The sequence below is a fragment of the Pelmatolapia mariae genome, linkage group LG3_W, assembly GCF_036321145.2.
Source record: "Pelmatolapia mariae isolate MD_Pm_ZW linkage group LG3_W, Pm_UMD_F_2, whole genome shotgun sequence".
NCBI lineage: Eukaryota > Metazoa > Chordata > Actinopteri > Cichliformes > Cichlidae > Pelmatolapia > Pelmatolapia mariae.
In genome coordinates, this window is record NC_086229.1 from 15,989,727 (window position 1) to 16,013,373 (window position 23,647).

At 41.5% G+C, this 23,647-nt stretch overlaps 2 protein-coding genes across 2 annotated transcripts in view; both read left to right on the forward strand.

The window, feature by feature from the left end:
- The first annotated feature begins 16,753 nt into the window (after window positions 1–16,753).
- Window positions 16,754–19,382, forward strand: LOC134620943 (gastrula zinc finger protein XlCGF8.2DB-like). Its single transcript, XM_063467305.2, has 2 exons — window positions 16,754–16,890; window positions 18,365–19,382. The coding sequence occupies exons 1-2, from the start codon at window positions 16,754–16,756 to the stop codon at window positions 19,380–19,382; spliced, it is 1,155 nt and encodes a 384-aa protein (XP_063323375.2).
- A 502-nt stretch (window positions 19,383–19,884) lies between these two features.
- Window positions 19,885–23,647, forward strand: part of LOC135932628 (uncharacterized) — a 305,408-nt gene continuing 301,645 nt past the window's right edge. Inside the window, exons 1-2 of the mRNA XM_065470128.1 lie at window positions 19,885–20,011; window positions 20,633–20,779. Coding sequence (XP_065326200.1) covers window positions 19,885–20,011; window positions 20,633–20,779 — 274 coding nt within the window. The remainder of the gene's footprint in view (window positions 20,012–20,632; window positions 20,780–23,647) is intronic.

Here is a 23,647-nt window from a genome sequence, read left to right on the forward strand (position 1 = left end):
TCCAGTTATTAGTGTCTGTGTATGATGATGATTGTAGAAGTGAGAGTAGTCGCAATTTAAATTTATGGAAACATTGCGTTAAAGTATCACCAATAAAACGGTATCAAGGCTACTAAGTCAGTTTCATAAATCTCATTTTCCCACTTGTTGATGCCCAGACTGGTTGAAACTAGATTTAGTTTGCTTGCTGTTGAAACATAATCCAACAAAATCATTCTAACAAGTCAAACTTAAATCACAAGACAGTCAGAGAGAAACAAACAAATAAACAAACCTTTGACTTTAAGCAGCACCATTTTGTATCTGTAGATATTCCTGCTGTCAACTACACAGTTGTATCTCCCACTGTCACTCACTGTGGGCTGTTTCAGGGTCAGACTGAGGTCTCCAGTTCTCAGCAGGTCTTCATCCATCTTCGTTCGGTCTCTGTAAACCTGGTGCTGTTCTTCAGGCCTCCAGCCGTTCTGATACACGTGAAGCTTCCTGTTGTATCTGTCCCTCCACTTCACTCTAACATCTTCAGGCAGGTTTTCTGTGGTTTTGAAGGGCAGCTGGACAGACTCCGCCCCCTCCTCCACCTCCACCTGACAGACTGAGAGGACACAAACACACCGTGAGCTAAACAGATGGCAGCAGCAGTTTGCAGCAGAGTTATAGAGAAAGCTGAAGGAGAGAAGCAGACCACAGCAGGAGGCAACAGGACAGAGATCTAAAAAGTCAAAGCAGTTTTTAAAGATGTTGGAGACGATCAGAGTCTGATGGTGCTGCTTCACAGTCATGTCTCCTGTCAGTGTGGATCTACTTACTGCTGAAAGTGTTTGTGGACCTAAAATGAAACATTAGAGAGAAGAGTTCAAGGAGTTCTGATCACAGATCCTGTCTTCTGTCAGGATCGGTTTCTTTGTAGGACACTATGACTCAACAAAGCACCGGATTTAAAACACATCTTCAACCTGGAGCCTCAGAAACTGTCACACATCAAGGTTTCATTATTTCTACACATCACTAAGTCCTCAGGATCAACACAGCTCATCTCTACAGTTCTGTTTGAGCTGCTCTGTTGGACCAAAGAGTTAAATCAGCTCCACTGAAAGCTGCTGATAATCACATGACCTCAGATGAGCTGCTTCCTCCAACAAACTGAATGACTGTGTGGATCTGTTCATCAGTCATGTTGAACATGAACAGCTTTGCAGGATGAAGAAAACAGCACAAGTATAGTAATACTTCAAATAATTGTGAGCATTTTTTTCTTCAACAATATTCTAAAAGTGCATCTGAAGCCTCGTGATATAGTTGAATCTCTGATTTCTGTCTTTATTGATAATGTTGATTTCTACTTTGTGATCTGTGTTTTAGTTCTTGATTTGTTTGCTATCTCAGCATGTAGAGTTCCAGTCTTACTGGATTACTCCAAGTTCTGTTTGCTGAGAGTTTTCAATGTTTCATTATTTTGAATTTTTGGTCTTTCTTTAGCTCCAGTTTCACCAGTGTGTTGTCTGTGTGTTTAGTTCTGATCTTCATGTTTGCTTCTTTCAGAAAGAACCTGACCGACAACATGACAGCAGCATCTTACAGGCCTGAGGACAGCCTGGAGGAGAGGGCAGAAGGGCAGAGGACAGGGGGAAAGACTAGAATACATAAATACATACATATATACATAAATAAACACATAAATCAGGAGGAAGGTACTGATTTTGATTCAGACCAGGTCTTGTATTAGATTTTTAGCTGTAACCTGACAGGACCTGACCAGAGATGATGTAATAGAAGTGAACCGATTCTGGTGATTTGCAGGTTCATAATTTACATTTTAAGATTTCAAAATACTGAATCGTTAAATTAAAACTTCGGTTTTCTTCAGTTTTTAATGTTAGTAAGAAAAAACCCCAAAACCTTCAGAGGTCCAGGTTACCGAGGAGACAGTACTCCGTCTTTAACATCATCCAAAGAAACACCTCAGACTTCAGATCAGATCCATGAAAATTCAGAATAAGACTAATTGTTATTAAAATGTCTCAAACATTCAAAGACATGATTTTCTTTTTTCCTGTCTGTGAGCCAGAATTATCATGGATAAAAGCAGCAGTGTAAGTGTGTATGAGGCATGTTGTATGTTTTGAAGAAAGTCTTTCAGACTTGAAGTCTGCTGACTGTAAAATAAATAGCATGTCAGGGGTAATACAGAAACCCCTCATCACTGATCACACACAAATTTCAACATGTTGACCTCTAACCCCTGTTTAGTCTATAACTCTTAATAAATTTAACTCTTAATGAATTTTTTTTGTTATTGTTAAATACTGAGTGACAAAAAAAGTCTTAAATCTAACTTTGCTGAAGTTGTAGGAACCCTGCTTCCATCCTCAAACACCGGGAGAATCCCAAGACGAGAACTGCTGCTGACCAAAAGGATCACGAAGGCTCATCTCACATTTGCCAAAATGATCTCAATGATCCCCAAGTCTTCTGGGAAAATAATCTGTGCACTGGCGAGACAAAAGGCTCATCTTTCTGGAAAGTCTTAGTCCCCTTACATCTGCACTGAAAATAACAGCATTTCATAAAAAGAACATCACACCAACAGTCAAACATGGCGGTTGTAGTGTGATGGTCTGGGCTGCTTTGCTGCTTCTGGACAATTTGTCTCACTTGATGAACATGAATTCTGCTCCCTATCTGATCATCCTGAAGGAGAATATGAAGCTATCAGTTCATGCCCTTTAGCTCACTCAGATTATGCAACAGGGTAATGATGCAGAAAGCCCACCTCTGAAAAACACAATGAACATTTTGCAATGGTGTCGTCTTAGCACAGACTTTAGTCTGAGCCCGACCTTAAACTGCTGGATTAAAACATTCAAACATATTGTTGAAATATAAATAAATATAAAAAACATGTTTAAAATGTTCATGCTTGTACTTTCATCCTGTTATTCAGAAATGTTAACCTATCATAAAGAGGAAATTAATATAATAAAACCAAAGTTCAATATCTAGACAATGGCACCCGAGAAACTGTTACTTTTAACATCACTGTTTTCGATCTGATTATGTCTCCCTTTCTCCAGACGTAACATGTGTATCTCCCAATGTTTCCCTGTGTGGGGTTTTTCAGAGTCAGACTGATATCAGCACGATCCTATTGGAAAACTATCAGTCACACCAAAAGTGCCCGTGTCGCAAAGTCGACTTAAGGAGCGGCTCACGGAAGCAGATTCAGCCAAATGGAGAAGGAGAGCCCTGGGCGGATGGTGGCATGTCAACAACGTAGCTGAAGATTTGGAGAACATGTCCTCAAAGCCTCAGCAGCTTCATCCCAAGAGGCCTGAACCTAAAAAAGAAAGGAAGAAACAGTCTAAACAGAGCAAATCTCCCAGACTCGGTCTTCCCAAAAATGTCAACACGGCAGTTTCATTAAAACCTCTAGGAGGAGCTCCAGTGCCTCCTTTGACAGCAAAGTCACTGATCACTCCTCAGACTGTCAAACGCTCTCTGGCGGCGTTTAAAGACATTTTTGCTTCAGTCATAGAGTCTTCGACTGTGGACAGACGTCAGACTAACAGATGTAATGTCAGATCACGTCTGTCTGAGGAAATCTGTGTAGCAGACAGTAACACTCATGCAGCTGACAACAGCCCAGACAACCAGGAGACCACACAAGACAGCAGGTATCAGCTACATAACATGCAAGGAAAGGCCGGAATTACTCTGAACCTCTGCCTTTGTTAGAGTTTCACTATATTTCTGACTGTCGTTCATCTTTTATCAGCAGGTCACAAGCTGAGAGCCAGGACTGCCAAAATGAAATAAATAAATTATTAAATAATTAATTAAATGTGTCAATAATTAATTAATTACATGTGTCATAACTATTTATTTAAATTATTGCCACATTTAATTAATTACTTAATGGTGTATTTAATTAATTCATTATGGCAGTCCTGGCGTTCCATACAAGAGACTCACCTGACATGAAATAGTGTTGAAAACTATATATGAGACCCCCAAAAAACACAAGAACAAGAAGAACTACGACAGCTGTGGCCCAAAGTGGAAGTTTTTCTGTGGAGAAACAAAAAATAAATGCATAAATAAATTATGAACAGCTCTGACCTCTGACATAGTGCAGCACTACTTTCTGTCTCAGGATGTCTTTGTCCCTGTAGATGGTGCAGATGTATCCTCCTGTGTCTCTCTGTGGGCTGTTTCAGGGTCAGACTGAAGTTCTCAGCAGGTCTTCATTCATCTCTGTTCGGTCTCTGTAAAACTTGTCCTGTTTCATAAGTTTGCCACCTTTGTTTGAATACTCCTGAACTATCAAGAGTTCACGGTCAGAGCGAGTCCACTCCACTCTGGTGTTCTCAGGCAGGTCAGGTGTTGTTTTGCAGGGCAGGGTGACAGACTCTGAGCCTTCCTCCACCTTCACCTCCACGTGATGATCTGAAAGGACAAGAAACCACAATATCAAATATAGGACCAATAGCAGTCACACTCATGGCAAATGACAAGTTTCTGCATTTCTGATCTCTGACTTCACTAATGTGGCTCACTACTCTTTGCTTTGAGTGGAAACTAAACTGGAATTTATGAACTGGTGCTACAGCTACAGACAATTGAGGGATCATAATGAATGTTTCAGTGTTTTAAAAGAAATCTTGAGTTTTTCATCATGGACAATATGTAAAAAGTCTACTGACATTTGTCTCCCTGAGCAGAGAAGACAACTCTGCACACCTAAAAGAATGCAGTGCCATATACCACAGAGGCTGTATCAGTAAGATCTTATTTTAGTTTACTTTCCTGCTCATGTTTGTTGTTTCATTTTAAGGTTCGGTCCATTGGAAATCTTTCTGTTAGGTTAATCAAGACTTTCAGAACTATTCAGAAAAAAACTTGGCTTTCTTGTTGCTTTTGGGACTATTTGAGCTTCATCTACTGTACTGACTTTTACTCTTTCATGCAGCAGGTTTGACCTTTGACCTGCAGCTGGATGTCACTCAGTCTCTGTTCTCCTCCTCCAGCACTGATGGAACAGGTGTAAATACCGCTGTGCTACTCTCAGTTCCCCAGGTGGAGGTGGATTCAGGAGTGGAGTCTGTCTGGCTGCCCTACAAAACTTTAGTTAACTTCCTCAAAGACACTAAAGTGGTGTGGAGGGACAGTTCAGACAGGAAGGTTCATGTGTGTCAGAACTTCTCTGAGCCTGAAGATCAGGACCCTGTTTACAGAGACCGAACGGAGATGAATGAAAATTTCCTGCAAACCGGAGACCTCAGTCTGAACCTGAAACCCCCGCAGATGGAGATAACAACACCTACACCTGCACCGTCTACAGCAAGGAGGGAAAAACCCTGATGAAGAAACAAGTGGAGCTGAAAGTTGCAGGTCAGTGCTGCAGTGTGTGTGTGTGTGTGTGTGTAATCCAAGTTTCATGGGACCTGCTTGAACTTCATTTTCATATTATATAAAGCAGTGGTTCCCTGGTGGTGAGTAGGGATCGGTATCGTTTAGGTTTTATCCGATACCAGTACCAAACCGGTAGTTTTGAAATGGTGCTTAAAGAATGGAGAACACAAACTTTTTCAAAAACCTCTCATGTTGGCTGTTTTTTGTTTTTTGTTTTTTTGTAAAAAGATAACAATGTTAGCCTTTTCTGCTGCTACAGGATGTGATTGAAGTTGCCCCCCCCCCCCCCCACACACACACACACCTCCCCCACCTTCTGTGGCCTGGTGAAAACACAGAGAGCTGCACTCTAAAAGATCTTTAAATATAGTAAACATACCTTGTGTGCCACAGACTGCTCCCAAACACGAGGGGGCAAATAATACCTCTAAAACACTTAAGTTGGCTTTATTAAACGTTAGAGCTTTAGTTGGGAAAACATTTTTAATTAATGATTTAATCACTGAGCACAGCCTTGATTTTATGTTTTTAACTGAAACTTGGTTGGACCAAAGTAACAGTGGAGCTGTTCTCATTGAGACGACCCCTCCTAACTACAGGGAGTGCAGAATTATTAGGCAAGTTGTATTTTTGAGGAATAATTTTATTATTGAACAACAACCATGTTCTCAATGAACCCAAAAAAACTCATTAATATCAAAGCTGAATGTTTTTGGAAGTAGCTTTTAGTTTGTTTTTAGTTTTAGCTATTTTAGGGGGATATCTGTGTGTGCAGGTGACTATTACTGTGCATAATTATTAGGCAACTTAACAAAAACCAAATATATACCCATTTCAATTATTTCTTTTTACCAGTGAAACCAATATAACATCTCCACATTCACAAATATACATTTCTGACATTCAAAAACAAAACAAAAACAAATCAGCGACCAATATAGCCACCTTTCTTTGCAAGGACACTCAAAAGCCTGCCATCCATGGATTCTGTCAGTGTTTTGATCTGTTCACCATCAACACTACGTGCAGCAGCAACCACAGCCTCCCAGACACTGTTCAGAGAGGTGTACTGTTTTCCCTCCTTGTAAATCTCACATTTGATGATGGACCACAGGTTCTCAATGGGGTTCAGATCCGGTGAACAAGGAGGACATGTCATTAGTTTTTCTTCTTTTATACCCTTTCTTGCCAGCCACGCTGTGGAGTACTTGGACGCGTGTGATGGAGCATTGTCCTGCATGAAAATCATGTTTTTCTTGAAGGATGCAGACTTCTTCCTGTACCACTGCTTGAAGAAGGTGTCTTCCAGAAACTGGCAGTAGGACTGGGAGTTGAGCTTGACTCCATCCTCAACCCGAAAAGGCCCCACAAGCTCATCTTTGATGATACTAGCCCAAACCAGTACTCCACCTCCACCTTGCTGGCGTCTGAGTCGGACTGGAGCTCTCTGCCCTTTACCAATCCAGCCACGGGCCCATCCATCTGGCCCATCAAGACTCACTCTCATTTCATCAGTCCATAAAACCTTAGAAAAATCAGTCTTGAGATATTTCTTGGCCCAGTCTTGACGTTTCAGCTTGTGCGTCTTGTTCAGTGGTGGTCGTCTTTCAGCCTTTCTTACCTTGGCCATGTCTCTGAGTATTGCACACCTTGTGCTTTTGGGCACTCCAGTGATGTTGCAGCTCTGAAATATGGCCAAACTGGTGGCAAGTGGCATCTTGGCAGCTGCACGCTTGACTTTTCTCAGTTCATGGGCAGTTATTTTGCGCCTTGGTTTTTCCACAGGCTTCTTGCGACCCTGTTGACTATTTTGAATGAAACGCTTGATTGTTCGATGATCACACTTCAGAAGCTTTGCAATTTTAAGACTGCTGCATCCCTCTGCAAGATATCTCACTATTTTTGACTTTTCTGAGCCTGTCAAGTCCTTCTTTTGACCCATTTTGCCAAAGGAAAGGAAGTTGCCTAATAATTATGCACACCTGATATTGGGTGTTGATGTCATTAGACCACACCCCTTCTCATTACAGAGATGCACATCACCTAATATGCTTAATTGGTAGTAGGCTTTCGAGCCTATACGGCTTGGAGTAAGACAACATGCATGAAGAGGATGATGTGGACAAAATACTCATTTGCCTAATAATTCTGCACTCCCTGTATTTTCTAGTCTTTGATTTAGAACGGAGTTGGTTTGGAAACATATTCAGCGATGCTTCATCTCCTGCTTTGCGTTTGTGTGGGCGCCCGTCAAAAACCTGTCCATTATGCTAGCAGTGTCCAAGTGTTTTTTTTTTTCCTTTTCGTCCCCCCTGCAATGGCTCTGCACTAACCATTGACACGGAACTTTGGCGCCATCATGTGGCCAAATAAAATTACTGCATAATGGCTAGTGATGTGTGACACCACTGTTTTCCTTTCCGATCCAATAACAAGTAAAATTCAGGGTGGTATCGGAGATACTGATCCGATACCGATACTTTGTACAAAAAATATTTTTTTTTACTGTATCTTTTATTGTATCTCAAATTATAGCTTCATAATGATTACAGGACGTCAGATTACTTGTTCTTATCACTTAATGATGCAGAATTATCATATAGAAATTAAAAAACGTAAGTTTTTAGTTTAGTGCGCTATTTGAACACGGTGCCGGGCTGCAGCACTAAAAGACTCCCTGAGACGTCTGTCTCGCCCTCGCAGCACCTGTCCTTCTCCTCCTCTTCAGTTCGCCTCAACATAAGCTCCTCATATTCTGTGATATGATTTACTCGGAGGTGTTTGACGGGGTTAGTGGTGTTGCTACAACACCTCACTGTCTTGCCACATGTATCGCAAACCGGGTCTTGTCTGTTTGTGGAGGTGAAATATGTCTGCACATGACTCCATTTACACTCAGCTATTTTGCACATGACTATGAAAGGCGGAAGAGGAAGTAGTTCCTTCCATTGTAGACAATCCGAATGATATAGTTACTTTCCACTCTGTTCCTGTTAATGATAAACTACAAATTTACCCTAAATTACTAAAATATAGATATTTTAATGTGAGAATCGATTCTAGAACATAAATGACTGGTACCAGAGGAATCGATATTTCAGGATCGATCCGCACATCACTAGAGATGCTGTATATTTCCCAGTGGAACAGTCCAACAGACCCTGAGCTTATGACTTTATTTTTCTCAGTGTATGTGATGACAGGGAAAGTCTTATTGCTGCCAGAGGGGTTGGAAACTGGAGATTAAATCCTTACCCTCTAAGCATAGAAGAGCGCACGACATGGTTTAAGGACATGTTTTTTATACAGTGGTGCGACTGTAGAGCTACGCTGCATCTGTTTAGCCAGATTGACGACACCATCAAGAGGGATAGGCTCAACACTGCGTACGAGGGTATTAGAAAACGCCTTGTTTTTTGATGATTTTGCGACTTGTCCGAAGACTGCCATGCATTCTACCCTGTGCAACCCTAAAATCATAAGGCCGTCTGACAACTAAATAAACCAAATGGTAGGTTAAATGTGTGTGGGTGGGTGTGTGTGAGTATCTATGCAACAAAATATAACATCTTGTTACTGTTCTCATTTTTCAGAGGGAGACATGCAAGCATGGGACCTCTCAGACTTGCCAGACTCCGAATTGCCCGAGTATTACTTTGACACCCACTGTGATGATGTGATGCTGAGGCTCAAGACATTCCGATTCATCCCCACCATACGCCTGTTTGTACGCTCATACACAGTCGATAGGACTGGAACACAATTCAGCAGGATTGCATAACACACCATGACTGAACTGAGATCATCACAACATATAGTGTGATGGAAATTCAGTTTCCAGCAGGGGCGGAGCGGGTGGGTGGCTTACTGGGCTTAAGCCCAGGTTGTTTTTTCAGAAGCCCGGGGTCTTTTGGAGTGTAATTTTTTCATAGTTGGATGCCTGGCTGACAACTGTATAAAAAAAAAACTACACACAACATTCGAAGCATGTAGTGCACACTGTGGGAATTTACGACTGTGCGTAAATCCCCCCTAATATTGGTATGATCCGAGCTCAGGCACTAAGCGGGGCGGGGCAGCTGCTGCCTACAAGTGCGCTGTTGGAGAAACGGAGCCAGGCAGACAGAGGAGAACTGAAGTTCGACCAGGTACCAAAGCAAATCATTCGTACTGTACAAATAATGTAAATATGACGGTGTATCACGAAAGATTGATATCAAACTGATCACTTGACCCATATTATGATACTTGCTCTTCAAGTGAATCAACAAATGGCGAAATGAAAAGCCGAACAACAACAATGCTGGTTTTTTTTAGAGTCTTTGCTTACATGTGTGTTTATTTCATATTTTCAGTTGTTACCCTCCACGGCTAAATAAATCGGTTTCAGCAATGTACTGATATACAAACATGGACATAAGGGGCTTATTTCAAAGAAAAAACTCTGGTAGTATTTTATATATTATGCTTTGTATGTTTTTCAGTTTATTTCTATGCAAATCAAGAGGAACTTCAATACACAGCAGTATATTTACAGTTTAAACCAGATATTTACATACACTTTATGGAAAACACAAGAACATTTTTTTACTGTACAACATTAATTTAGAGTAAACTTGTTTTGTTTTGGGTAAATAAATATTGAAATATCTTTTGAATTAGTTAAATGTCAGAATAAAGAGAGACAGAGCTGTCTATTTTTATCACTTTCATCAAATTTAGGAGTACATATACACTAAGTTTATTGTTAATTAATAAGAAACTCCAGACGATTCCATTCTGAGCTGAAGAAGCTTCTGATAGGTTAGTAGAGTCCATGTGAGTAAATTGGTGGCACAGCTGTGGATGCATATAAGGCAAAACACAGAACCTGTTTCTGTGACATGGGAAAATCAAGAGATGTCAACCAAAACACCAGGAAAAGAATTGTGGAGCTCCATAAGTGTGACTCAATTTTGAATACAATTTGGTGCCATTTGCAATTAAGAAATACAGATAGTTTCTCTCTTTACTCTTAAAGTTAACAAATATGTTTTTTATATTTATCAATCTAAAAAAATAAACATTTAGTCTGATTTGATTTTACAATTAAAAGTGTTTGTGTTTTTTATATGAAGAGTTTGTAAATATCTGGTTTCAACTGTATATTTGATGATTGTCAGCACAAAGAGGGGGAGAGAGGAGCAGAGAGGGAGAGAGGAGCAGAGAGGGAGAGAGAGGAACAGAGGGGGGAGAGAGAGGAGCAGAGAGGGAGAGAGAGGAACAGAGAGGGAGAGAGGAGCAGAGAGGGAGAGAGGAACAGAGAGGGAGAGAGGAGCAGAGAGGGGGAGAGAGGAGCAGAGAGGGAGAGAGAGGAGCAGAGAGGGAGAGAGAGGAACAGAGAGGGAGAGAGAGGAACAGAGAGGGAGAGAGAGGGACAGAGAGGGAGAGAGGAGCAGAGAGGGAGAGAGAGGAGCAGAGAGGGAGAGAGGAGTAGAGAGGGAGAGAGAGGAACAGAGATGGAACAAGAGCAGGTGAGACACACATGTTAGTCAAATGCTTGTTCACCAAAAGTATCACCGTATCATAGGAACTCATGTATCTCCTACCTGGTGTTTCTTTTTAGGTTTGTTATTTTTCAAATTCTACATTTATTAAGTTTTGCAGGCTTATTTGCACAACAAGGCTAAATAATTATATAAACTTTTCTGAATCTAAATAGTGGACTTTGGTAGAATTAAAAAATAAGTGTAGTGCAGGTCTATGATGATTTTTAGTGCTACTATCATCTAGTTCTGATTCTGGTTCTGTCTTGGTTAAGTCCTAAGTAGTCCTGACTTTGAACTGTTGTAGTCCTGTTTTAATTCCGGATCAGTTGTGGGTCTGGTTGAATGGGGTTTAATCCTCCTGTTTTGATACAGCCCCGTCTTTGTTCTGCCTTGCTGCTTAATTAAAAAACTAGTTTAAGGTGTCCTGCACATGTGATATATATTTTTTCCCTATATGAAGTCATTCTTTTTTGAACAAAACTCAAAACAGAGCCAATTAATCTTTCAGTCATTTCTAACCCCCCCCCCCAAAATAAATAAATAAATAAATAAATAAATAAGAAAATAAAAAAATCCCACTACCCTTTAGGGCTAAGCCCCGGGTGTTTCAAATGTCTGGCTCCGCCTCTGGTTTCCAGTAGCACAGCACCGACAGAAGTTGCATGTTACAGACACGCTAAGGGAAATGAGAGTAAGGATATAAGCACACAGCCCCACTCCACTGACGACCTGCTGTTGGCCAACACCCTCAACGACTCTTACTGCTGGTTTGATGAGACATCAAGCAGCCTTGACACCTCCACCTTCCCCAACAATAGAGACACTTTGGTCCATCATCCCCCCACCTCCCCACTCCCACCAGCACAGAGCCATCACCACCATCAAAGACTTCACCCACAGGAGCCCCCTCCTCACTCCACAGCTATGAGGATTTCACACCACCTTCTCCCACTACAACCCTTCATATTCATGATGTGAGGACGCAGTTTGACCCTTTAGACCTACTAAAGAACCCAGTCCGCCTGAGCTTATCTTTATATTTTTACATGTTGTAGTTGTCAGGGTCCTGGGACTGGGTGACCCGGGACCCCTGGGCAGTCATGGACCTATTATATTATGTATTTTTGGTGTTGCTCCCCCTTCTCTATGTTTGTGCATATGTGTCTGTGTGTGTGTATGTGTCTCTGTGGGCGCCTTCAGGCCAGGTGGGTGTGGCCCTGCTGGTGGACTGGCCACACCCAAAGCCACACACCTGCTGCTGATCAGGCCTCGTCGGGGGAGCTACTTAAGAGAGTCTTGGAGCTCCCACCGACGCGGGATCATTGCTTGAGACTCCACGTTAGTCACCAGTTTAGGTTTTGTCTTTAGTGTATGCCTGCCATAGATAAGTGTACTGACGGCTGCCGCTATTGTTCCCTGCAGGAGGTGCGTGGGAGGCATGATGAGCAGCGGGCACTGGGAGTGCCGACACACGGGAGCAGAGAGCACTAGGAGAACACGACACGGGAGTCTGGGGAAAACACGGGGATTTATTGTTGTTATTTGCATCACTGTAAATAAACGCACTGTTTATACACAGAGCACCGCACCTGGGTCCTCCTTCCTCACACCCCCCACGGTCTGCCATGCCATACCGTGACAGTAGTGTCATTTCTGGGAGTATTTTAAGTTGCTATACATCAATACAACCATTATATCCCAAATTTTAATCATATGTATGCATTAAGTCATCAGTAACTACATAAATTACAATAGTGGTATTTTTACACAAATTTCTAGTTAAAGTAATTTCAGAGGTTCATCCCTCAAAATTGTAAATGTAAAAAAGTTGCATAAAACAGTTTCCAAATTAATTTTGAGTGTTTTATTTTTGAGATACATCAATTTGTATATACTGCAGCCACCAACTTTGAAATTCTCATTTACATGACTTATTTAAACATTCTCCTCTTGAATGCAAAATTCTTAAAAACATCTTTTATCCTTTAAGAGTAAACAAATCTGAAAGCTGTTCCATCCTAAAAGAGTACAACAATGTGTAGTTTATGATGTTCTAAAGGTTTCAGCATCTTTTTGAATTTGTCACATGTGTGGAAAGGTATGAGTGAGCCTTTGTATCATACTGTGAGTGATGCTCGTCAGCACACAAACCCAGAGTTTCTCTACAGGAACACAGAGAGAGTTATTCCCTGTACTGTAAGGACACATTCAGCATTGTGCAGTAAATCCAGATCATCCCAGTTAAATGATTACATGGATGTGAGTGTGGTCGTCAGAGCAGCACTGATCAGTGTCAGGTTATAATGACCAAGGTGTTCACAAACACTAAGTTTGAGTGTGTGCAGTGAGACTTCAGTCAAAGCATTTAACTGAGGTGTGAAAAATAAGCTGAACTCTACAGCTTGTTGTGGTCCCCTGTGGCTTGACAGCCTTCCAGCTGTTCTCCAGCATTTTCATTTACAGTCATAAAATATCTCCACATGTTGCTCCTCTTTCTCTCTCTCTGCAGTCCAAATGCGTCTTCTGAGCGCATCTGAGTCACGTGACGGCACAGTAACAAATCCCAGCAGGGCAGGAAGAAGGGGGCGGAGCAAAGTGCGTCTGCCGCATAAGAAGAGGTGTTCACACAGACAGAGCTGCTTTTTCATCCACAGCGAGTAAATAGTGAACCTCCAGGAGAGAAACAAACTAAAGTATCGATCATATACCACTACCAACGTTTGGATCGATATCTGCATCGATCTGCACACCCTTGTCTCCTGGATCGTAGCTGAGATCAGCGTGAACCACGTGGGTCTCTGCTCCCTGACCTGTTTCCTGTGTTTGAAAAGAGTTCCAGCTTCATCACGGAGTTTCTCTCGGTTTGTGGGCTCATCTAAAGGTAAGCACCGAGTTAACTTCAACACTAGATTTACTAACCCTGCACAAATTTGCAGAAATCCCTTGAAACCAACACCTACTAGAATTACTGACTTTTTTATTTTCTGGTGCAAGTCCAGAGGTGTTAATCACCCCTGCTGAGAGTTGTACAGGTCATATGCTCGATTCACATCCTGCTTTTGTTGTGCAAACCACCCATTGTCTTTGAGGCCTGGCACATTTGCTTTTGCACACACATACAAACGCTGCAAATCTGTGTTTATTTGACAGTGTAAGACAAAAGCAGCAAAAATAAAAACTGTACCAAGAGTACAGTCTTAATGGCTCACTATACAAACAATCTGGAGACATAAATATTGACACGTGTAGGGCTGGGCGGCGAGAAGAGAAAGTGGGTCGTTAAATGAAACGGATGAACCAGAATTGGTTTGTAGAAATGCTGCAACTTCAGTGGTGTGGAACTGGTTTGACTTTCGTCTGTCAGATACACAACAAAGCCTATTTTTGGTAGAGCATGCTAGCGGGCCGTCGTTATTACCGTGTTTTTGGAAAATACTGCGCACTTAAAATCAACCCTTTGATTTCTCTGAAAATCAACAGTGCCCCTTATAATCCCGCGTGCCTTATGTAACTCTGGTTGTTGTTGGGAATCAATCAGTGTAGAACGGTGCGAACAAACCACGGAGGCCCCAGAAACGTGCAATCAAACGTGAGTTTATTAACAGCCAGGAGAAAACATCAGCCCATGTCTTCTGACAAAAATGCACTTTGAGAACACTTATAAAGCAGTGGGGTACACGCCCCCCATGGCGTCAATTACAGGTCAAAAATACATTATGTACAGTCATTGTTTTGCAGACAAGGGTACATCTTGTACATCTTTAATGGCTATAATCAGACATAGAACTTCTCATTTTACTAACACCTACCATATAAGGCAATAACCTTAAATCTGCAAAGTCTCTAAGGTCTAATTATTACCTCTAGTCATCTGTTACCAAGGAGAACAAAAGTACAGTGAGACACAAAAATGAGTTAAGGCCTCAGAGGCCACAGAGGCCTGGCACATTCCTAGATTATGTGTATTGCAAGCATGTATTGCAGTTATCCTTCTATGCTCTCATCTTTCTCAGCATGTATCACATGGACATCGCGCCAGTGAGGCTTAAAACCCTTAATGGAGAGAACATCAACTCTAAATCAGCACTATGCAATGTGTATGAACTACTTCCGGTTATTCCTGTAATAAAAGTCAACATAATAAAAGAATCCTTAAATGAACGTCTTCAATAAACAACTTTAAGGCAATATCAATCCTGTAAAGAAATAGTATTAAATGGGTTGATGCTGTAAAAGAATGTTATTAATGCAATTATAGCAATGCAGGTTATATGGCAGAAATAAAAGCAACTCTGTATCTCCACATTTCCCTCTTTTGACATTCCAGAAAAGGAATGTCACCACACCTTGTTGTATCACTCCTCAGCCCACTGCCTGGCGGCTAAGTTCACCAGGTACATTGAATCCCCCCGTTCGGGATTCGGAGCCCTAGCCATCATCTTTACCAACAATCCTCTGAGACAAGGAATGACACAACAACCACAGGTGACCAATATCCCTAAAAGTATGGTCAGAGAAAACATCACTGACATGGCCAAACCTTTCCATCGTCCAAACACGGATGCCATCCAGCTCTCCAGCGGGTTTTCAATACCTGAGTGCTCATGCATGGTTTTAGACAAAGTTTTCAGGCCCTCCAGAGCTCGGGTTACTGAGCCAACTCGGGCAGTGTTGTTGGGGATAAAGGTGCAGCACATGTCTGCGAACATGGCACACACGCCGCCTTTCGCGTCCCTGGTAAGGTTAAAGAGTATCAGCAGGTTGTAATGGACATAGCTAATGCGATCCACATTCTTATTAGGGGTCACCCAAATCAATATGCTTTCAAATCCTAAAGCTACTTGGTCTGCCAGCTTATACTCGTTTGGAACTCCCCTGGGCACTCCTATCGAGTCTATCCAGGTCGGAGAGTTTAACGTAGGGTCATATGCATGTGTGCCCTGGGTCCCTCTTTTTGCCAAAATGTGTCTCTTACGTCTGGCTGCTAAAGTACGTGTATTGTGTCCCTGATGCTCTCCAGCTGCTACCAGCTCCTGCACACTTAATGACGTCACACAAATCAAACGTGAATGAGCTGGCAGACCCTTTAACATAATTCAATTCTATGCCATGATTCATGCTGAGACACTCATCACCTTTACCTGACACCTCGCGCTTTAGTCTTTTCACCGATCCTGTTTTAGCAACTACTGTCTCAGGAAGTGCTGTGCTGGACTGGCATCCACGCCTGACCAATTCACAAGGTGCGCCCTGCAAAAAATACCCAAGAAAACATGCGGCCGCAATGATTATCAATACACAAAAGATACGTAAAATCAAATACAACATTGGAATACACCTCCTGTCTCTGCGCCCCTCGGGCTCAGGCATTTCCATGATGTTATGTGGATTTTAGCTTTAGCCTAGACCTTCACTCTTTCTAATGTTCTTTTCAATTTGTTACCACTCCTTTTTGGTGACGCGGCGACCTTCTGCGATGCTCTTCTTCTTTCTTCGGCCTCCCAGGTAGGCCCGTTGCACAGGTGAGAGGATTTATTCTGCCTCTGTTTGTTGACACCTGTGTTGGTTGAAGACGAGTCTTCCTCAACCAAGCCCTCATGTGCTGGTGCACACTGCGACCAGTGAAACCAAGTGTCGCCTTTCCCTTTAAGTTGAACTGCTGTAGGCGTCCTGGCAATCACCTCGTAAGGACCAGTCCAGCGTGGCTCCTTTCCAAAGACCACCCTCTTTTCCTGGGAAGAAGCCTCCTGTTGGGCCCGTCTGGCCTCCTCCCACATATTGATACCTGCTTCCTCTTCAGCAGTTACCTGCACCCTATGCTGTTGTCCTTTATAGCCTGCTGCTCCCTTTGCGGCTTCATCCGCTCTCTGATTTCCTCCTGTAACCCGCTCAGGTGCGTTCGCCTCCCCTGCAGCGGCGCTGCAGACCGCGCCCCGCGGCACGCATTGACCAGGTAAAATACATGTTTAGGCAGAATTTTGCAAATATCTATTTTTAATTTTTCAGTAGCATAGTGTTTTTTACCAATTAATTTTTAAAAGTCAGGTCATGGCTCCAAAAGCCCAAAGGCGATATAAGGGTGGCGGCTCACAGCAGTTTTTGTTTGCTACATGGATCATTTTAGTTCAGCTGGGTGTCTTTGCTTTTGTTATATTTCTTTAAGAGTTCAAAATGTGTTGATTACATAAAAAATTCTAATTTTCTCTGTAGCACTTCATGGATTTAGGCAACACACCTTAGTTGTTCACATAAAGCATAAAAAAAAACAATATATACAGTGTTATCTTAATTTTAGATGTCAAAAAGTATTTGCGGCTCCCAGAGTTTTCTTTTTCATTGAAATCGCGTCCAAATGGCTCTTTGGGTGTTAAAGGTTGCAGACCCCTGTCCTAGACAAACGCTACACAGTGTCGTCCCGCAACTATTTTTCTATTGTTGCATTACCTGCTCTATACACGCAGTGTCGAGCAACGGTGGAGACGGAATTTCAAGCAGTATAATATTTTGCGGCAACGACAAAATGTGAGGCATTTATTGTTTTTATGTTTATTGTTTTTATGTTCAGTTTCAACTGTTACGAAGTTGATGTGCAGTTAATAAGTGCAATAAATATTTATATTGGAAAAGAAAATCGTGAGAGAATCCTGATCTCAATTCTAAGCAAAAAAAATGTGATTCTCATTTTATGCAAAATCGTGCAGCCCTAAATGTAAGGGTGGACAGCACGCGACTCGGGGTGAGCCGGAGGCTGGCGTGCCAGCAGGACCTGCCAAGCTGGAGACGAAGGTGCGTGGGGGTCCTGCCACGCCTGAGGGTGGCATGCTGCCCAGCTGCCTATATATATATATATATATATATATATATTATACATACATTATACATACAGGCAGCTGGGTAGCATGACTTCTATAACTTGTCTTCTATAACACTTTAAAACCGTCCTCATCACTCACAGAGTTCTCAACTTTTGTATATTACAGTCTAGCCTCACAATACGTAAGCAGATTTCATAATATGCGTCAGTTACTTGACTTCTATAACACTTAAAAACCGTCCTCACCGTCTCACACTCTGTGTTTCCTGCTGTTTTTCTCCTCGTACACGTCTCTGAAACATCCAGAGTACATTCTGTGCTAATCTCACTGAGCAGGCGTACAGGCACAGCCAAATGTCTCTAATCTTTGCCCTAGAAACAAGTCTAATATTTATCTGTGTCTGTAAGCGTGTTTGCATTGACCCTCAAAAGACTGAATGCCAACTCTCATGAGCACATTTGCAAGGTGTGTATGAAAATAATTATAAATATTTAATATATATATATATATAATTATTTAATAAAAGCTCACAAAATACCACTAATAAAAGGCCGGTTAGAATAATGTATTTCCCACAAATCACTGCCTCTGTTTGTATCTCTGTCACTGCAGGACCAACGTGGATCGAGAAGTCCGCACTCTCAGGAGGCTGACAATTTTGTTGAAGAAAGAAGTGGAAGAAAAAAATACAACCGTGACGAGTTTGGGAAAAATTTTTACTGTGAAAGCTTCCCTAAAAATGCATCAAGTTATCCACACCAGAGAGAGACCGTTCAGCTGTGGAGACTGTGGAAAGTCTTTTACCAGGTCTGGAAGCTTAACAACGCACAAACTAATCCACACTGGAGAGAGACCGTTCAGCTGTGGAGACTGTGGAAAGTCTTTTATCGAGTCTGGAAGCTTAAAAACACACAAACTCATCCACAGTGGAGAGAGACCGTTCAGCTGTGACGACTGTGGAAAGTCTTTTACCCACTCTGGAAACTTAAAAATACACCAACTCATCCACACTGGAGAGAGACCGTTCAGCTGTGGAGACTGTGGAAAGTCTTTTACCCACTCTGGGAACTTAAAAATACACCAACTCATCCACACTGGAGAGAGACCGTTCAGCTGTGGAGACTGTGGAAAGTCTTTTACCAAGTCTGGAAGCTTAAAAAGACACCAACTAATCCACACTGGAGAGAGACCATTCAGCTGTGACGAGTGTGGAAAGTCTTTTACACGCATTTCACACTTAAAATCACATCAACTCATCCACAGTGGAGTTAAAGCGTACACCTGTGATCAGTGTGGCAGAGCTTTTACTCACAGTAACAGCTTACAGAGTCATCTAGTTACCCACTCTGGAATTAAGGCGTACAGCTGTGACATTTGTGGAAAAACTTTCAGCCTGATAGGGAGCCGAAATACACACCTACGCATTCACACCAGACATGATGTGTACAGCTGTGATCAGTGTGGTAAACAGTTTACTACAAACACAGAGTTACGACGTCACATGTTTACCCACACTGAGGAACGACCTTATAAATGTGACCTGTGTGAGAAGACTTTTAAATCTCCACGTTACCTGAAAACACACCAACAGATCCACACCAGAAAGACTCTACAAGTGCAGTTACTGTGAGGTATGTATTTATATTTTTATCTTGTCAGCCCGGCTGTTTGAAACAACTCTGCTCATCAAATTGTGTTAGCATGTTAGCAATTCTACTGCATGGAAAGGCAGCTCTGAATGATTATTCAGACTCTAATCACAGGTTTTTAGGGATAGTGTTTGAGAATTGTGTTATTGTTATTGTAGCATTAAACTAGTATTACTTTAATGTTTTTACTCTTATCGTTTTTATAGCACATTAAATTGAGCTGAGTGTGATAATGTAAACAGTAAAATGTAATTGGACTTTGGCAGAGATGCTCTTTATTTCAGGTGACGTTCAGGATAAAAATGTTAAAGGACTGACTTACACTGTCTTTGTGTTTTTGTTTAGAAGCAGAGCGACACAGATGGATCAAGTTCCCAACCCTGTCATCGCTGTGGGAAAGACTTTTGTTGTGGCCTTTGTGGAAAAACTTTAAGTCATTGAAGGACTCTGAAAATACATCAACGTAGACACACTGGAGACAAAATGAACTACTGTAAAGAATGCGGGAGAGGCTTCACCACTTCAAAGGACTTCAAACAATATGAACTCCTTCACAGTGGCGTTAAAAAGCATGTCTGCGATCAGTGTGGGTCATCCTTCATCAGTGCACGTCAGCTTGAAAAGCATAAACGAGTCCACACATGAGAGAAACCATACAAGTGCAGACACTGTGACAAAACCTTTTTACAATCATGTGATCATACTAAGCATGAACGCAGACACATGAAAGAGAACTTCATCTGTGAAAGAGTTTGAGTAATCTCAGTTCATACTCCACTCAGAAACGATTCCATGTTACAAATAAACTGTTACGTCTTGATTCCTGCTTTTACGTTAATCTTGTAAACAGTACATTTACAGTTTTTTTTCAGCTTGTTTGTGTAATGAAATCCTGCAACAATTAAACCAAACTTTTATATGTTAAATAAAGAAATGGTTTACTGACAAAGAGTTTGAGCCGTGATGTCATTTCCTGTATATCAGAGCAACACCTGAAGTGACCAGTGTTTAAAGTCAGAGTCAAATTTTGTGTCAGCGATGCTTCACTACGTTATCTGCTAACTGTTAGGGTGTAGAAGGACGAAACTCCCAGGGTGACCAGTGGCAGGAGCTTCCTGATGCAGAGAGTTGAGTGTGGGGGATATAAAAGAGAAGCTGAGGCATCCCAAGGTTAAAGCTGGCATAACTGAACTCTAATGTTTGATGTGTGTTTTGGCTCTCCTGCACGCAGCAATTCATAGCTTGAACACAGCAGAGCTTGATATAAAGACCTGGGTGACAACTAACTGTATGCTGCTCATTATACTTGGCCCTAAAATACCTAGAAATATGGTATCTAACCAGATACTTGCTCTGGATGGCATTACCTTGGCCTCCAGTAACACCTTGGAGTAATATTTGACCAGGACATTAAACAAATATTTAGGGCTGTGTGATGAACAAAGTTGAAAAAGCAGAAGGAGTCACAAGAATTATTAGAAAAACAGAGTTTTTATTCATTTAACCCAAATATTATATTTACAAAAGTAATTAATGTTAAGCTCATAAAAAATGTCAAAGAAACAAAACTGAACTCAGGCAAAGAACTGCAAACTTAACAAACCAAATGACTGCACAAAGAAATATAACTGACCTAAACAAACATAACTGACCTAAACATGAAATGGCACAGAAGGGTAAATATATTGTCTGATCAGACCACTATGACACACGAGGAGTTTTTCCTTTCCAGTCACCTTTCTCACTCACTATGTGTTAATAGACCTCTCTGCATTGAATCATATCTGTTATTAATCTCTGTCTCTCTTCCACTGCATGTCTTTATCCTGTTTTCCTTCTCTCACCCCAATCGCTCGCAGCAGATGGCCCCGCCCCTCCCTGAGCCTGGTTCTGCCGGAGGTTTCTTCCTGTTAAAAGGGAGTTTTTCCTTCCCACTGTCGCCAAAGTGCTTGCTCATAGGGGGTCATATGATTGTTGGGTTTTTCTCTGTATCTATTATTGTACGATCTACTGTACAATATAAAGCACCTTGAGGTGACTGCTGTTGTGATTTGATATATAAATAAAATTGAATTGAAATGAAATTTAAAATGGGTGGACAGGCTGCACTCTCCCATAGACCTGTCACAGCACTGACAGCCTAGAACAGCATCATTGAAGTCTTTGTTTCTCTCCCAGAGTTATGAATCAATCCTCAAAAACTAGTCCCTTATTTCCTGAGTGGGGCAAAACTAGCATAAGCCAGAGAATAAGCAGCAGTGAAAATATCTGCACTGACAACGTGCCAATAAACTACAGTCATACCACATGTAGGAGGACCTGCAGTCACTGTGTTTAAAGTGGACATGAAACAGGACCTGTATTAGGTTTTATTTGAGATGTTCACATGATGTGATCATCACTCTTTTATGCAATATTAAGGTGTGATTTAACCACAAGTCTCTCCTTTTCCCAGCCCAACAGTTTACAACATAACAGGCCCGTGTGCAATCAACCCACCTTTGTCTACAACATGTCTCAAAGCCTCTGTTTGCTGCCCTGTAATCTTTGTGCCCCACAGCTTTTAACTGAACTCTGCTTGGATTTTGCCTTTTTGCTTTTTTTCCACCTCCTGACTTCTGTATTCCTTCCCTGATCTGAAAGACAAAATCAGATTCATCTAAAACTCAACACTTCAACACCGACCTGCTGGATGATTCATGTGGAATTACAGGGATTATTTTACATAACCATCATCTTATCATTGCATTAATTATCATTTCATCGAAGTGTTTATTGAAGCTGCTGGCATTATGGTATAATTTATATTATAGGGGTTATCATAATCAAATATTAACATGTTTATTACAGGTACAGTTATAACTACTTTAAAATGATTGAGTTAAATATATATGTATCATAACTCATAGGCTGAGTATATGGGTACAGTAAAATAGTAGCTGAGCAAAGGCCTGAATGTATTCAGCTTCTTGTGGTATTTGAGTTTGCTTAGTTACAGGTGACGGAAGGATGTCCAGTCCATGGTGACCTCAAAGGCCTTAGATCATCACCATATTCTTAAGAGTATGCCACAAGGAGGAACCTCTATGTTGCATTTAATTCTTAAAATACATGAATGTTCTGTACATGCAAATTATGTGCTTGTAAACGCAAGAAGGGGCGTTACAATACCCTGATGTTATAAAAGCAATCTAGAGTGTATTTTGGGTAGAGATGTACAACTGTTTTGCAGTTTACACCTCTCCACGCTGCGTGCATTCATTAAAATCAATTGTTTGATTGACCTCTTCTGGACCATCATTGTTTTACTCTCATCCTCAATTTCGGACCCGTAACATTTGGTGCATTGGCCGAGGGTTGAGGGAGAAAAGTTGGAGCTTGAGACTGAGAGGGTCCAAGGTGCTCAAACAGGCAGACACGAGTCAGTGGTCGAAGTGAGTGGACATAAGCCGGCTTATTCAAAGGTAAGGCACTACCTGTTGAATTATTTCCAAACAGTGCTGAATTGGTTCTGACAAAATTGAAAGTCTACTCACTGAAAATTACTGGTAAAGGTCTGTTTTGGTTTTGGTGAAAATCTCATGAGAAGTTGAAGTTGAAGTAATGATAAGAAAAAGAGTAAAAGTGAGTTAGAGTCTCACTAAAGGTACCGGGTTAAAGTCCCAAAGGAATAAGAATAAAGAGGATTTAGGATAAAGAGAATTTAGAATAATAGGTAATTGGTGAAGTTTGTGACATTAAAGTCTCAATTGAATATAAAGCCGGGCTTGGACACCGATATGGTGGGTTTGTGATTTTCGGGGTGTCTTCAAAATAATTAAATTGTATAGAACGGGACTCTGGGAGTCTAACAAGTGCATTTGTCGGAAGGTGACGCTTCCAATTTGTCGGTGACGATCGACATCTTCCTCGGGGAGGGATAGTTCACTTGGCAAGTGTGGAGAACTACGACACTCCAAAATAGCCACTGACTGGGTCAGTTTGCCGTCCGGGGCGGTGGTTTGCACTTTTTTGGTCAGTAGAAACCGGGTTTCGGGCGTGTAACTTTTAACTTAAAACTTCGGGGAAGCCTGGGATGTGAAATGTCCCCAAAACAGAGCTTTTCGGCAGGGGTTGAGTTGGTTGACGCTTTTAAATTGTGTAGGGTCTTAGATATTTGACCACGGTCCGGGGCCGAGACTGGTTAAATTGATCACAAAAAACTCAGGGAGTTTGTCCCTTGGAGGGTTAATTTAAAAATTGTCTA